Below are 17,168 nucleotides of genomic sequence, written 5' to 3'. Positions count from 1 at the left end.
GCTATGGTTGCATTATGCTTCTTCCTCCAATTCAAGCTTTCATAGCAGATGGATTCTTGCAGTTGCTTTCTTCATTGTGATAAATCTAATTCTGGGGTACATAAAAGAAAACTCAGCTCACTAAAGCATAAAATAAGGTCCAATATTTAAAGCAATTTCCTCGGAATTTTTTTTTCTATGAAGCATTTTACATTTTTTTTCATTATAATTGTATTGCCCTTGATGTCAAGGTTATGGTGTCAAATTTAGAGAATAGAGAGTTTTATCATGTTCTATAAAATGTCTGATGAGCCCATGCCATATGGGTGTGATCTCAGTAGAGGCCCCCAAGGTCCCCAGAGGGCTCTGCACACTGCAGTCACCCTAGTACACCCTGGATCTTAAAATCACTGGTGAGTGTAATGCAACATCAGTTCCAAAAAACCCAGAGGGTTTTGTGCTAGCAGGAACAGGGACAAAGAACACCTGCCTGACCAGTAGCTGGTGTTTGTTTTGGTCCATGCCACCCCTGTGCCATCTTAGGTGCAATCTCGGCAGAGGGTCCCAAGGTCCCCAGAGGAGTCTGCACACTGCAGGCACTCTAGCACAACCTGGATCTTGAGATCACTGGTGAGTGGAACACAGCATTAGTTCAAAAAACCCGGAGGTCTCTGATAGCAGCAATAGGGTCAAAGGACAAAGGCAGGCCCTAGCACATGGGCAGCAGAAGCAACAAAGCTTCTTGGACAGGGTCCATTTGGGCCTTCATTCTCAGTCAGGAGACAGAGCTGAGACCCAGACCATTGGACACATTCTGTGACAGAGGAGAGTTGGCCTCCAGGGAGCTCTCTGACCTTAGGAATCAGAAGGTGGATCTGAGCTCCAGAATTCTGTGTACCTTCCCTGAAAGAGGAGAGGTTGCTTGCAGAGAGTGTTCTATGACTGGGAAACATGAGGAGTTGTTCTCACAGGAGTGCTGACAGAAGCTAGAGAATCACTGGAGGAACAACTTCCAGCCAGAGACAGCTAGAACATCCAATACCAGAGATTACGAGATGTTGAAAGGCAAATGAAAAAAATTTTACTAAAAGAAAACCAAGACCACTGGGCATCATCATTAAACTTTACACACACCACAGTGAGCCCTGGATACCCCAACACATCTGAAAAGCAAGATTTGGATCTAAAATCATATCTCATGATGCTGGTAGAGTATTTTAAGAAGGACATGCATAAATCACTTAAAGAAATATAAGAGAACACTAGTAAACAGGTAGACGCCCTTAAAGAGGAAGCACAAAAATCAATGAAGGAATTACATGAAAACACCGTGAAGCAGGTAGAAGACTTTAAAGAGGAAACACAAAAATCCCTTAAAGAATTACAGGAAAACACAACCAAACAGGTGATGGAATTGAACAAAACCATCTAAGATCTAAAAGTGGAAGTAGAAAAGATGAAAACCCAAAGGGAGACAACTCTGGAGATAGAAACCCTAGGAAAGAAATCAGGAAGCATAGATGTGAGCCTCAGCAACAAAATACAAGAGATGGAAGAGAGAATTTCAGATGAAGAAGATTCCATAAAGAACATAGACACAACAATCAAAGAAAATGCAAAATGTAAAAAGATCCTAAGCCAAAAACTTCCAGGAAATCCAAGACTTAATGAGAAAATCAAACCTACCAATAATTAGATAAGATGAAAATGAAGATTTTTAACTTAAAGGGCCAGCAAATATCTTCATCAAAATTATAGAAGAAAACTTCCCTAACCAAAAGAAAGAGATACCCATGAACATACAATAAGTCTACAGAACTCCAAATAGACTGGACGAGAAAAGAAATTCCTCCTGACACATAATTATCAGAACAACAAATGCCCTAAATAAAGATAGAATATTAAAAGCACTAAGGGAAAAAAGTCAAGTAACATATAAAGGCAGACATATTAGAATTACACCAGATTTCTCACCAGAGAGTATGAAAGCAGAAGATCCTGGACAGATGTTATACAGACCCTAAGAGAACACACATGCCAGTCCAGGCTACTATACCCAGCAAAACTCTCAATTACCACAGATGGAGAAACCATTGTATTTCATGACAAAACCAAATTCACACAATATCTTTCCATGAATCCAGCTCTTCAGAGGATAATAATGGAAAAACACCAAAAGAATGATGGAAACTACACCCCAGAAAAAGAAAAAAGTTATCCTTCAACAGTTCTAAAAGAAGACATCTGCAAGAACAGAATCCAAACAATAACCAGGAAAATAACACAAAGCAACAATTACTTTTCCTTAATATCTCTTAATATCAATGGGATCAATCCCCAAATAAAAAGACATAACTAAAAGACTGTTACATAAACAGGACCCAACCTTTTGCTGCTTACAAAAAGCCCACCTAAGGGAAAAAGACAGAAACTACCTCAGGGTAAAAGGCTGGAAAACAATTTTCCAAGCAAATGGTCTGAAGAAACAAGCTGGAGTAGCCATTCTAATATCCAATAAACTTGACTTCCAAACCAAAGTTATAAAAAAAAAAGAAAGACAAGAAGGTGCACTCATACTCATTAAAGGTAAAATCTTCTAAGATGATCTCTCAATTCTGAATATCTATGTTCCAAATGCAAGGACAGCCACAATCATTAAAGAAACTATAGGAAAGTTCAAAGCACATATTGTACCTCACACAATAATAGTGGGAGACTTTAACACCCCACTCCCATCAATGGACAGACTCTGGATACAGAAACTAAACAGAGACACATTGAAACTAACAGAAGTTATGAAATGAATAGATTTAACAGATATCTACAGAACATTTTATCCTAAAACAAAAGGATATAACTTCTTCTCAGCACCTCATGGATCTTTCTCCAAAATCAACCATATAATAGGTTTCAAAACAGGCCTCAACAGATACAAAAATATTCTCATTATCCCAAGCATTCTATCAGATCACCATGGACTAAGGCTTATCTTTAATAAGAATATATATAATAGAAAGTCAATATTCACGTGAAAGCTGAAGAACACTCTACACAATGATACCTTGGTGAAGGAAGAAATGAAGAAAGAAATTAAGGACTTTTTAGAGTTTAATGAAAATGAAGCCACAACATACCCAAACTTATAAGACACACTGAAAGCACTCATAAGAGGAAAACTCATAGGTCTGAGTGCCTCAAAAAAGAAGCTAGAGAGAACATATTCTATATTTTAGCACACCTAAAAGCTCTAGAACAAAAGGAAGCAAATTCACCCAAGAGAAGTAGATGGCAGGAAATAATCAAACTTGGAGCTGAAATCAACCAAGTGTAAACAAAAAGAACCATTTAAAGAATCAACCAAACCAGGAGCTTGGTTCAACAAGATAGATAAACCCTTAGCCAGACGCACTAGAGGGCACAGGAACAGTATCCTAATTAACGAAATCAGAAATGAAAAGGGAGACTTAACAACAGAACCTGAGGAAATCCAAAAGATCATCAGATCCTACTATAAAAGGGTATATTCAACAAAACTGGAAAACCTGGATGAAATGTACAAATATCTAGAGAGATTCCAGTTAACAAAGTTAAATCTAGATCATATTAATGACCAAAACAGTCCGATATCCCCTAAAGAAATAGAAGCAATCAGTAATAGTCTCCCAACCAAAAACACGCCCAGGACCAGATGGGTTTAGTGCAGAATTCTATCAGTCCTTCAAAGAAGACATAATTCCAGCTCTCCCCAAACTTTTCCACAAAATAGAAACAGATGGTACTCTAACAAATTCATTGTTTAAAAGCCACAATTACTCTGATACCTAAACCACATAAATACCCAACAAAAAGAGAGGACTTCAGACCAATTTCCCTAATGAATATTGATAAAAAAATTCTCAATAAAATTCTCGCTAACTGAATGCAAGAACACATCAAAATAATCATCCATCATGATCAAGTAAACTTCATTCCAGGGATGCAGGGTCAAGTCTTCGTGGATCAATGAACTCCACATAAAAGCAGAGTCACTGAAACTTTTAGAGAAGAAAGTGGAGAAAAGCCTTGAAGATATGGGCACAGGGGAAAAATTCCTGAACAGAACAGCAATGGCTTGTACTGCAAGATCAAGATTTGGGACCTCATAAAATTGCAAAGCTCTTGTAAGGCAAAAGACACTGTTAATAAGATAAGAAGGCCACCGTCAGAGTGGGAAAGTATGTTTACCAATCTGAAATCTGAAAAGGGACTAATATCCAATGTATATGAAGAACTCCAGAAGATGGACTCCGGATAATCAAATAACCCTATTTAAAATGTGGTACAGAGCTAAACAAAGAATTCTCACCTGAGGAATACTGAATGGCTGAGAAACACCTGAAAAAATGTTCAACATCCTTAATCATCAGGGAAATGTAAATCAAAACAACCCTGAGATTCCACCTCACACCAGTCAGAATGGCTAAAATAAAAAATTCAGGTGACAGGAGATGCTGGTGAGGATTTGGAGAAAGAGGAACACTCCTCCATTGTTGGTGGGATTGCAAGCTGGTACAACCACTCTGGAAATTAGTCTGGCAGTTCCTCAGAAAACTGGACATAGCACTACCGGCAGATCCGGCAATGCTTCTCCTGGGCATCTACCCAGAAGAAGTTCCAACTGGTAATAAGGACACATGCTCCACTATGTTCATAGCATCCTTATTTATAATATCCGAAAGGTGGAAAGTACCCAGAGTTCCCTTAACAGAGGAATCGATACAGAAAATGTTGTACATTTACAAAATGGAGTACTACTCAGCTATTAAAAAGAATGAATTTATGAAATTCCTAGGCAAATGGATGGACCTGGAGGGCATCATCCTGACTGAGGTTACCCAATCACTAAAGAACTCACATGATATGTACTCACTGATAAGTGGATATTAGCCCAGAATCTTAGAATACCCAAGATACAAGATGCAATTTGCAAAACACATTAAACTCAAGAAGAAGGAAGATCAAAGTGTGGGTACTTTGCCCCTTCTTAGAATTGGGAACAAAACACCCATGGAAGGAGTTGCAGAGACAAAGTTTGGAGCTGAGACAAAAGGATGGACCATCTAGAGACTGCCATACAGGGGATCCATCCCATAATCAGCCTCAATACACTGACACCATTGCATACACCAGCAAGATTTTGTTGAAAAGACCCTGGTATAGCTGTGTCTTGTGAGGCTATGCCAGGGCCTGGCAAACACAGAAGTGGAAGCTCACAGTCAGCTAATGGATGGAACACAGGGTCCCCAATGGAGGAGCTAGAGAAAGTACCCAAGGAGCTAAAGGGGTCTGCAACTCTATAGGTGGAACAACAATATGAACTAACCAGTACCCCTGGAGTTCGTGTCTCTAGCTGAATATGTATCTGAAGATGGCCTAGTTGGCCATCATTGGGAAGAGAGGCCCCATGTTCTTGCAAACTTTATATGCCTTAGTAGAGGGGAACGCCAGGGCCAAGAAATGGGAGTGGGGGGGAAGGGGAGTCGCGCCAGGGGAGGGAATGGAGGACTTTTGGGATAGCATTTGAAATGTAAATGAAGAAAATACCTAATTAAGAAATAGAATGAAGAAAAAATAAGCTTTCTTTGTATAAATTTCAAAACAAAACAATGAATTCATGAAATTCTTAGGAAAATGGATGCATCTGGAGGATATCATTCTGAGTGAGGTATCCCAGTCACAAAAAACACAGGTTATGTACTCACTGATAAGCGGATATTGCCCAGAAACTTAGGATATCCAAGATTCAATTTGGAAAACACATGAAACTGAAGAAGAAGAAAGACCAAAATCTGGATACTTCATTCCTTCTTCGAATAAGGAACAAAATACCCATGGAGGAGTTACAGAGACAAAGTTTGAAACTAACATGGAAGGAAAGACCAACCAGAGACTGCCCCACCGGGGATCCATCCCATATACAACGACCAAACCCAGACACCATTGCATATGCAAGAAAGTTTTTGCTAACAGGACCATGACATAGCTTTCTGTTGTGAGTCTATGCCAATGCCTGGCAAAGAGAAGTGGATGCTCAGTCTTCTATAGTCTTCTATTGGATGGAACACAGTGCCCCTAATGAAGGAGCTAGAGAAAGTACCCAAGGATCTAAAGGGGTCTCCAACCCTATAGGAGGAACAATGATATGAATTAATCAGTATCCCCCAGAGCTATGTCTCTAGTTGCATATGTAGCAGAGGATGGCCTAGTCGGCCATCAATGGGAGGAGAGGCCCTTGGTATTGCAAAGATCATATGTCCCAATACAGGGGAACGGCAGAGTCAGGAAGCAGGAGTGTGTGTGTTGGGGAGCAGGATGGTGTGACAGTATAGGGGGCTCTGGGGATAGCATTTGAAATGTTAATGAAGAAATTGTCTAATAAAAAAAGTTTGATGAACAATATTTTTGCAAATATACCAAAATTTCATGTTATAAATAACATTATTGTAAAATTTTTAGTTTTAAATAGAACCAGGTGTTTCACATTAATGAAACATGCCTTCCATCCTTTGCCAATATCCGCTGAAATGACAATAGCAGAATTATAAGACAGAATTTGTTGATTTAGACTAGCAAATAAAGTCAACAGTAAACAACACAATCCTTCATAATACAAGAATAATACAATCATCATGGGGCAGGGGCGAGATTCTGTAAGATTATTAGGGACTATATACTTGAATAATTGCTATAGAATAGCAAATACGTATTGTGCCTCTCCTGGGTCTCTAAGGGTCCCTTTTTGTATCTAATAATTTTAAGTAGAAAATCAGGTTGGGAACCAGAGGCTGCTCTGCCCACTATTCTCTTAATTACTTCCCCCTTCTTATGAGAGTTTCCAACACATAAATCTTCGAATTTCTTTTAAAATTGAAAGAAATCTATGTGTAAAGAACATTGAATGGTTGACACAGGAAGAATAATGAAGAAGATGAAAGTAGAAAACTGGCAATGTTGAATAGTCTCAGAGCTCTTTCCACCCTTTCATGAGTATCAACAACTGAATCTACCACCCAGATTGTATTGTACTATAAACATCTCTGTGTTTTGCAAAGACATATTTTCCAAATAGCCATCAGAAATAACACTATAAAGACCAGGTAGTAAGGAATGGAATGAAAGCACAAAGATTTTCAGGTTTATTCCCAATATGCATTAAAATAGTGCCACTGCACCAGCTTTCTCAAGAGTAGCTGGTGATTATCTAATGCGTAGAAAAGAAAAAATTTAAAGCTAGATCTTCAATTGTAAATTTTGCTCCCTATCCTACTTTCTTTATGACACCCTGTAGGAGGTTTTCCATTTAATTGTCTAAAGTAACTTTCCACAAAGCAATTTGCTCCAGATACCTTTATAGCCTATGAGCAAAGTCTACACTTTCACAGAGTGTGCTGGGTACTAGAAGTAGAAAGCCTCAGATTTGGGATTGACTTGGGAGTTGCTTCAGGAATGAACAGAGCATGAGGGAAAACACAGATGTACTGTGTCTTCTCATGTCTTCATTCAGTGCATATTTATTGTAGGAGCTGAAACATCCACTGAAATACTTGGAAGTAAGTATAAATCATGAAAGAGACAATTAAAAACTAAAGTGAACAGTATGCATTATTCAAAAAGTATATCAATAATTTAGACAAACTCTTATATTAGAGATAGGGAATCATATTTATATATCTCTTTCCACAATTTGTCTATATTACAAAGTATGATAATCTACGAATGACGCATGGGTGGGCATTCACGTGTATATGGTATGTGTGTGTGTGTTCATTATCTACTTGTATTTGTAAATAGGATATAGATATAACTGATATGTTCTTTTCTGCTACCAATATCTCAATAAATATTGTATATGATTGAGTACATAAAACAGTTATTGTTTAAAATACAAATATATTTCTAAGTAGTTGTTGGTGATGAATCTGACCACTGATAGTTAAGATAGGGAGAATAAAATTGCAAAAAGACCTTCAGATACATAATTTTAAAATCAGTACTACAAATATTCACCATTATAATAACTTATTTCTGATATCTTTTATTAATGTCAATATTGCCAAATTAAATGTACTCTGTTTTATTGTTATCAATAATTATTTTATCTCATAGTATTTGATACTCTAGATAAAAACAATTAGCATATAATAGTGAATCATATTAGCTATGTTGTAGGATGATGGTATTAAACTATATTAGAATAATCATATGTATCTAAGTTTATTCCTCAGCATAAAATGTATGTTCAAAATGTTTCTGGGCCACTTTCTTAATGGCCTAGGTAACTGTGCATTTATGGGAGATACGGGCTACATTTTTCCCATTCCAATATTTGTCATTACTTGTATCCAGCTAAAGTCCAGGAAGAGATTGACAATGTGATTGGGAGACACCGCAGCCCCTGTATGCAGGACAGGAAACATATGCCTTACACAAATGCCATGGTGCATGAGGTCCAACGATACGTTGACCTTGGCCCAACTAGTTTGGTGCATGAAGTAACCTGTGACACTAAGTTCAGAAACTACTTCATCCCCAAGGTAAGCTTGTTTCTCCCTGTTACACTTCTGTGCTCTTGATGTTCCCTGTTTCAGTGTGATTCCAGTCCTCTCCATCACACTTTCTTTGCTTATGCTGGTTCACCACTGAGAAAGAAGCTATAATGAGGCAGGGACATGGTAGTAGCAATCTGACATTTGCTTTGTCTTCCACAGATCATTTGAATAAAGATTGGTTGCTTATATTCTCATATATATTTTTCAATTAGAGTTGGATTCAACCAATACGTTTTGGAATTTTAATTATTGAGAGAAAAATCTACAAATAACTAGAAGTAGTTTATATGCTTAATTCTTCAACTTATGAAAAGGCCATATTATACTTTAACTTGTATGGTTTACTTTAGTCATATTAATTTTCTTTCAATGATACAGCTTGTATCTAGCTTTTGAGGTTTACTGAGCAATGAATATTCTTTTGTTATTATTTTTTAAATATGGTGTATAGAAATGAATTATTATGTGATTTTTATTTTACCTATCCTCATATATTTTACTAGTTACTGATGCTTTCTTTGAAAATATATGCAGAATTCAAGGTGGCTTCTGGTTAACATTTCATCTATACTTTTGTTTTCATATATTTGTATTTCATTACCATTTAAGTTATTACTGATCCATTAAAATATTATAGATGAATTTCAGAAACCAGTAATTTGTACAGCTATTAATTTCTAAATTCGTTAAAATAAAATTTTTATAGAAGTAATTCAGGACATTTTGAACATGTGTGCAATCAAAAAATAGAAAGGACTTCAGAAACTTAAAATGTAAATTATACTACTACAAATTCATGGATTCTCTAGAGAAATAATGAGTTTGACATAAATCTTATGAGGTAAAGAAGACTGAATGAATAGAAACAACTGATATATAGGCATATTCATGTCACTTATGGTTAATATATCTGTAACATTTCTCTGTCAATTTCCAAGACTTTAGATGATTTGGAAAATGATTTTATTAGATTAAGTTGTAGTCAAAGGATAAAAACAATTAGCATATAATAATGAATCATATTAGCTATGTTATAGGATGATGGTATAAATCTATATTAGAATAATTCTATGTATCTAAGTTTTTAGAAAAAGAAGCACCTAGGTATATAATCACACTAAACCTGAAAAATAGCACCTAAATATATAATCATTCCAAATCCATGTGCCTAGATGCCAGGATAAGAACAAAATCAATAGCCAAAGCATTATTTCACTATTAGACCAGAACTAGGCTACTGCAGAAAGCTTGGAATACTCTAGTGCAGTTAAAGCACAAGAAAAAGACCTCAGTATCCACAACACTATGAGGAAGGCAGAAGATCTTAAAGAAGTGAGTAAATTCTTTAAAGAAATTGTGGAAAACACAAACAAAAAGTAGGAGGAAATAAATAACCTGTGACAAAGGACAAGAATAACACCTCCCAAGTACCATTTTTTGTACTTCCTCTACGGGGGAGGAGGAGAACAATGTTCAGCACCCTGAGACATTCATACATTGCTTTCTTTGTTGTGTGTTGTTTGCAGGGAACACAGGTAATGACATCACTGTCATCAGTGCTGCATGACAGCACGGAGTTCCCCAACCCAGAGGTGTTTGACCCTGGCCACTTTCTAGATGACAATGGAAACTTTAAGAAAAGTGACTACTTCGTGCCTTTCTCAGCAGGTAATAGAAAGTCATTCCCAAGGCTCCAGTGACATGAGGATCTGTGGGACTTATCCAGTGGCTCCCAATTGCTGGTAGACTTGCAATTTGTGCATGATCTGTAGCTTTAATCCCAGTGCCCATGTACTGTCCTTGGTCATGATGACACATTTTCTTGCCAGAATCAAATGTTAAGGATTCACTGTGTTCATGCCTTCCTAGCAATCCTAATGCTTATACACTTGAAATTTTCTTTTATGTATATCTTGGAAATGCAAAACACATTACCCTAGAGAATAAATGGTAGTTAGCCTTTGATTATTCACCAGTGAGATAAAGACTAAACCATATTTTGAACGTTTGCCTTTGTTATATCACTCTCCTCCAGGCTCAACTATATAATAAATATTAAAAAATTGAAAGTTAAAATGTAAAATAAAAACACCCGAAATTCTCCAACAGGCATAAGTCCATATAGAAGTAGATGAGCAAAGAGCCTGATATAACTGGACTTGCGTTTGGATAGATTTACATATCACTGAACAAGTGTGCTGCTGGATAGAATTCTCCACAGTGTTTGCTCTCCAATATCTCAAATTTAAAATGCAAATGTGATTCAACTTTGTAATTGAGACATTTCTACCTGACACAAAGAACATAAGTCATAGGAGAAAAAGAGAATAATATTCTTAGATCTCATTTTTATTGTTTTAGTTTCATACGTGTATACAAGTTCTTTGATCAAAACTATCCTGATATTTCAACATAACCATCACATGTCCATAACATATTTTCAGCACAATTTTTCCACCCTTGTACACCTTTTTAAAAGGTATTGTGTGAACTATGTCCTGTAATACATTTATTTGTTTAGTGACAACCTCTGGACAATAAGTAACCCACCTATGGTTTAATTGATAAATAAAATTGGCTTTCCATCTCTTAGTAGCCTGCAGCTGCCCATAACTTCAGTTAGGATTGAGGCTTTGTGAGCACATTCCCAGTCATTGCTGGAACCTTGGCTGATGTTTGATATTCTTACAAAAGCAGTAAAGGGCTTGATAGATGGCTCAGCAATTAAGAGAACATGCAGCTCTTGCCATATACCTGAGTTGAATGCCTAGCACCTATCTTGGGTGCTAAAAACCACTTGTATTTACTCTTCCAGGAGACCTTGAGGAGCTTCTGAACTCGAAAACCAGCTAACTTTGATATTAACTCACCCACACATGCAAGTGTAATACACATTTATTTATATAAAAGTTGAAACACAGATAGATAATACTTTCTAGTTCCAGATGTAAGAGACTTTGTAGTCCCCATGAGACTGTGGAAAACCTGTGATTGTGGCAGAAGACTATGCTGTGATCGTGGACCTCACTGTTGCTCCACCAGTGAGGATACTTTTTAACGATATCACATCTCCTTACCTAAAGTGTTGACATGGCTTCATGTTCATTTGTCAAGTGATTTTGAGAACAAATCATAACATGACTCCTTCTGCCTGTTTGATTTTGTGTCAATACCATCTTGACTTTATTACTGTAGTACAATTTGAGTTCAGTGATACTTTTATCTTCCCTCTCCCCCCCGTCCATTTTTTTATCATTCAGGATTGTTTCAGCGATCATGGCTTCTTGTTTTTCTTTTATATAAAGCTGAAAAATTTCATTGTTATGGAATTTTAATCTGTAGATCGCTCTTGGTAGGATAACAATTTTTCACACTATTAATCCTGCTGATCTGTGAACATTGGGATTTTTCCATCTTCTAATTTATTCTTTAATTTATTTCTTCAATATCTTAAATTTTTGTCTTTATGTCTTTCACTTACTTGTTCAGAGTTACCCTAAGCTGTTTGTTTGTTGTTAATATTGCGAAAGATTTTGTTGCTCTGACTCTTCTCTCAGTACATTTGTCATTTGAATATAGAAAGCATCTTGACTTTTGCATGTTAATCTTGAATACTGGTACTTTTCTTAACGTGATATCAGTTGTTGAAGTTATCTAGTAGAGATTTTAGGGGTTTATGGATACAATCTTATCATCTGCAATTAAGGATATTTTGAAATATTCCTTTCCTACTTGTATTGCTTTGAGCACCTTCAATTGTCTCATTGATCCTGCATAGAATCAATTACTATATTAAATATATATGAAGATAGTTGACATTGTTTTTTGTTCCTCCTTTTGGCACAAATGCTTTAAGACTTTCTGTTTAATTTGATTTGGCCTGTGGGTTTGATCTAAAATAACTTTTATTATGTGGAGTAACATTCCTTCTATTTCAAGTCTCTTCAGGACTTTTCTAATGAAGGAATGCTGTGTTTCAGCAAAGCCTCTTCTAATGAGATGATTATGATGATCATATCTTTTTGTATATTTATATTGTGGATTACATTGATTTATGTATGTCAAACCATCTCTTCATCTCTGGGATGAAACCTACTTGATAGTCTTTTTGAATATCCTAGTATTTTTTTAGCAAGTATGCATACTGAGAATTGTTATATCTGATTGTAAGACAATTTATTTTGTAATTCTATTTCATACTTGGGTTTAGGTGGTTTAGGGGTATGGATAATTGTGACCTCATAACATGAATTAGGCAAGTTGTTTTGTTTCTATTTTGAAGAATAATATTGGGATTATTGGCTTTAATTTTCATTGAAACTGGTAGAATTCTTTTCATCTGTATTGGTGAAACTCTAGCAGTGCCAATCAGGAGACAGCTATATCAGATTCATGTCAACATGCACTTTTGCCATCAGCAATATTATCTGGGATTGGTGTCTGCATATGGGATGAATTCCCAGGTAGGGTAGTCTCTGCATGGCTTTCTTTCTAACTCTGCTCCATGCTTTGTCCCCATATTTCCTTTCCTCAGGAGCAATTCTGGGTTAAAATTTTGAGATGGTAGGTGGTCCTAATCTTATATAAAGGGTAGTGCCTAATCTCTGGGTATGGTCTTTACAGGTTCTCTCTCCCCTTTGTTGGGTATTTCAGCTAATGTCACCTCAGTTAGGTCCTGGGAAACTCTTGCTTTCCTGGCATCTGGGTCTTTCTGGTAGCTACCCCCAATTTCCCCCACTGGTATACACCTCTGTTCAATTTCCTTACCCTCTGTATATCTAGCCCAACTCCTCCTATACTTCATCCTGCCTTCTTTTCCCCTTTACTGACTCTCTTCCTCCCATGTCCCTCCCTCTGTCTATCTCCTGTGATTATTTTGTTCCCCCTTCTAAGTAGGATTTAAGCATTCACACTTATGTTTTCCTTTTTGAGCTTCATATGGTCTGTGAGTTGTATGGTGTGTAATCTGAGCTTTATGCATAGTATCTCCTTATCATTGAGCACATACTAGGTATGTTATTTTTTGACTGAGTTTCCTCACTCAGAATGATATTTTCTAGTTGTATCCATTTGCATAAGAATTTCATGAAATAATTGTTTTTAATAGCTGAGTAGTACTTCATTGTATAAAAGTACCACACTATCTCTGTGCCCTCTGGTTAATCTGGATAAGGGTTTATCTATCTTGTTTATTTTCTCAAAGAACCAGAGTTTTGTTGATACTTTCTATAGTTCACTTCTTTTCTACTTTGCTGATTTCAGCCCTGAATTTGAATATTTCCTGCTGTCTATTCCTCCTCTTGGGTGAATTTCCTTCTTTTTGTTCTAGAGCTTTCAGATGTGCTGTTAAGCTGCTAGTATTTGCTCTCTCCAGGTTTTTATTGAGGTACTCAGAGCTATGATTTTTCCTCTTAGTATTGCTTTCATGGTGTCCCATAAGTTTGGGTATGTTGTGCCTTTATTTTCGTTAAATTCTAAAATATCTTTAATTTCATTCTTTATTTCTTCCCTGAAGACCACACTTAGTCTGTGAGCATCTAATAGAATGCATGGGATTACTTCAATCTTCTTGTATCTTGAGTCCTGTTTTGTAATGGATTATATGATCAATTTTGGAGAAGGTACCATGAATTATTGAGAAGGAGGTATATTCTTTTGCTTTAGGGTGAAATGTTCTACAGATATCTGTTAAATTGTTTTGGTTCAGAGCTTCTGTTAGTTTTATTGTGTCTCTCTTTGTTTTCTGTTTCCATGATCTGTCCATTATTATTTTGCAAGGTTCAATGTTTTGCTTTGAGCTTTAGTAACTTTTCTTTTACAAATGTAGATATCCTTGCATTTGGGGCATTAACATTCAGAATTGAGTGTTCATCTTGATTGATTTTTCCTTTGAGGAGTATGAAGTATCCTTCCTCATCTTTTATGATAACTTCATTGAAAGTAGATTTTATATGATATTTGAATGGATACTCCAGCTTCTTTCTTGTGAACATATTCTTGAAAAAATGTTTTTCTAGCCCTTTAATCTGAGGAGTGTCTGTATTTGTCACTGAGGTATGTTTCCTGTATGCATCAAAATGCTGGGTCCTGTTTATGTATATGTTCTGTTAGTCTAAGTCTTTTTATTGGGGAATTGAGTCCATTGATATTTAGAGTTATTAGGGACCAGTGACTGCTGTTTCCTATTATTTTTGTTGCTAGACGTAGAATTATGTTTGTGTGGCTATCTTCTTTTGGGTTTGTTGCAAGTATATTAATTTTTTGTTTTTTCTTGGGTGTAGTATGCCTCTTTGTGATACACTATTATTTATTATAGGTTTGGATTTGTAGAACAATAATGTTTAAATTTGTTTTTTTTTTTCATAAAATATCTTGCTTTCTTCATCTATGGTAATTGAGAGTTCTGCTGGGTATATTAGCCTTGGATTTTTTTTTATTCTCTTAATATCTGCATGACATTTCCACAGGATCTTCTAGCTTTTATAGGCTCAGTTGGGATTGATTGTGTAATTCTGATGGGTCAGCCCTTATATGTTATTTGACCATTTTCCATTATCATTTTTAATATTTTTCATTCTTTAGTATATTAGTTGTTTTGATTATTATGTAATGGGAGGAATTTTTTTCTGGTTTATTTTTTATGGTGTTTTGTAGGCTTCCTTTATGTTCATGGGCATCTCTATCTTTTCATCAGGGAAGTTTCTTCTATAACTTTGTTGAAGATATTTACGGACCCTTTAAATTGGGAATCTTCATTCTCTTCTGTATCTATTATTTTTAGGTTTGGTCTTCTCATTATGTCCTGGATTTCCTGGATGTTTAGGGTTAGGAGCTTTGTGAATTTTGCTTTTTTTTGAGTGTTGTGTCAATGTGTTCTTTGGTATTTTCTACACCTTAGATTCTTCTATCTCCTGTATTCTGTTGGTGATGCTTGCATTTGTAACTCCTGATCTCTTTCCTAGGTTTCCTATCTCCAGGGTTGCCTCTTTTTTGGTTTCTTTATTGTTTCTATTTCCATTTTTAGATCATGGATTTTTTTCAATTTTTTTTTCCTGTTTGCTTTTGTTTTCCTATATCTCATTAAGAGATTCACTAGTTTTCTCTTTAAGGGCTCCTATCGTTTACCTGTGTACTGCTGTATTTCTTTAAGGGAGTTATTTACGTCCTTCTTAACGTCCTCTATCATCATCATGAGATTTGATATTAGATCAGAATCTTAGTGTTAAGGTGTGTTGGAGTATCCAGGGCTTGCTGTGTTGGATGAACTGGGTTCTATGGCTGCTAAGTAGTCTTGGTTTCTGTGCTTATTGCTTATGTTCTTGCACTTGTTTCTCACTATTTGTTCATCTCTAGTGTTAACCGGTCTTGCTGCTGACTGGAGCTTCCTTTTGTGAGCCTGTGATTTTGTGATCTTAGGTGTGTCAACCCTCATGTGGGCATGTTATCACTAGGTGGGATTAGGTGTGGTGTGCTGTTTCACAGGAGCAAGTCCAGGGGACAGATATAATCAGGATAATGTCCCTGGCTGTACCTCTGTTCCTGGCTTTGTTGGGCCCTTGGCAGGTGCCACTTGGACCAGTTATTGAGGCAGTAGTGGTGGTCTCACCTGTAGGCTTAGGTGTGTCAGCACTCTTGGGGGACAAGTTATCACCAGTCAGGATTGAGTTGGGAAGAGCTACGGCTTATGGTCAGCTTCCAGACATGGGTGGAAACCTGAAGCCACAATATATTTCTTAACATCATATGTTAGTAGGGTAACTATGTCTCATCTTTGTGTCTCTGCTTAACTAGATATCCATTCAACTATCAATACATCTAAACACTCATCCAATAACTCATTCAATTTTATTCTCTTATGCTATTTACAAACACAATGCCTCTCAAACTCACTTATGTATGAGGCATAGTTACCTTCTTTCAATCTTTATTTCCCATAGGAAAACGGATTTGTGTGGGAGAGAGCCTTGCCCGCATGGAGCTGTTTCTATTCCTGACCACCATTTTACAAAATTTCAAACTGAAACCTCTGGTTGATCCAAAGGACATCGATACGACCCCCAAATATTCTGGATTTTCTAAAATTCCTCCCAAATTCCAGATGTGCTTCATCCCTGTGGAATGAAGATGATAAATAGAAATGAAGATGAGGAAAGCTTCTGCTATGCTGTTTTTCTCAATCGCCCATGGAAGCCCTCATTTAACCCAGTCCCAGAAATTCCATCTATATTCCTTCTTATCACAGCTTCTGTTCTCTAATTGCCCAAGGCTGAAAGTTCTCTGTTATATAGTTTCTGAAGTCAATGTAAAAGATCCTGAAGGATAAAGTCATTGCAAATTAAAGTGTTCAAATATGATATCCTGTTTCTAAACCTATTTTGGGAGTTCCTAAGGGACAAAACCAAGAATTGAGCTCTGACCTCCACATAAGCCTTACACCTTTACACACACACACACACACACAAACACACACACACACACATTGAGAGAGAGAGAAAGAGAGAGAGAGAGAGAGAGAGAGAGAGAGAGAGAGAGAGAGAGAGCTTGTATCTTCCCCTGTAAATACATATGGGAAAGAATTTATTGGTGAGGATGATATGAGAA

At 36.6% G+C, this 17,168-nt stretch overlaps 1 protein-coding gene across 1 annotated transcript in view; it reads left to right on the top strand.

Moving 5' to 3' along the window:
- The window catches only part of Cyp2c69 (cytochrome P450, family 2, subfamily c, polypeptide 69), a 44,110-nt gene extending 27,189 nt beyond the window's left edge, over positions 1-16,921 (top strand). Inside the window, exons 7-9 of the mRNA NM_001104525.1 lie at positions 8,365-8,552; positions 10,094-10,235; positions 16,505-16,921. Coding sequence (NP_001097995.1) covers positions 8,365-8,552; positions 10,094-10,235; positions 16,505-16,689 — 515 coding nt within the window. The 3' untranslated portion in view covers positions 16,690-16,921. The remainder of the gene's footprint in view (positions 1-8,364; positions 8,553-10,093; positions 10,236-16,504) is intronic.
- Positions 16,922-17,168: the final 247 nt, after the last annotated feature.

The sequence above is a fragment of the Mus musculus genome, chromosome 19 (assembly GCF_000001635.26).
Source record: "Mus musculus strain C57BL/6J chromosome 19, GRCm38.p6 C57BL/6J".
NCBI lineage: Eukaryota > Metazoa > Chordata > Mammalia > Rodentia > Muridae > Mus > Mus musculus.
The sequence above is the reverse complement of the archived record's forward strand: the minus strand, read 5'-3'. Positions and strand labels throughout refer to the sequence as shown.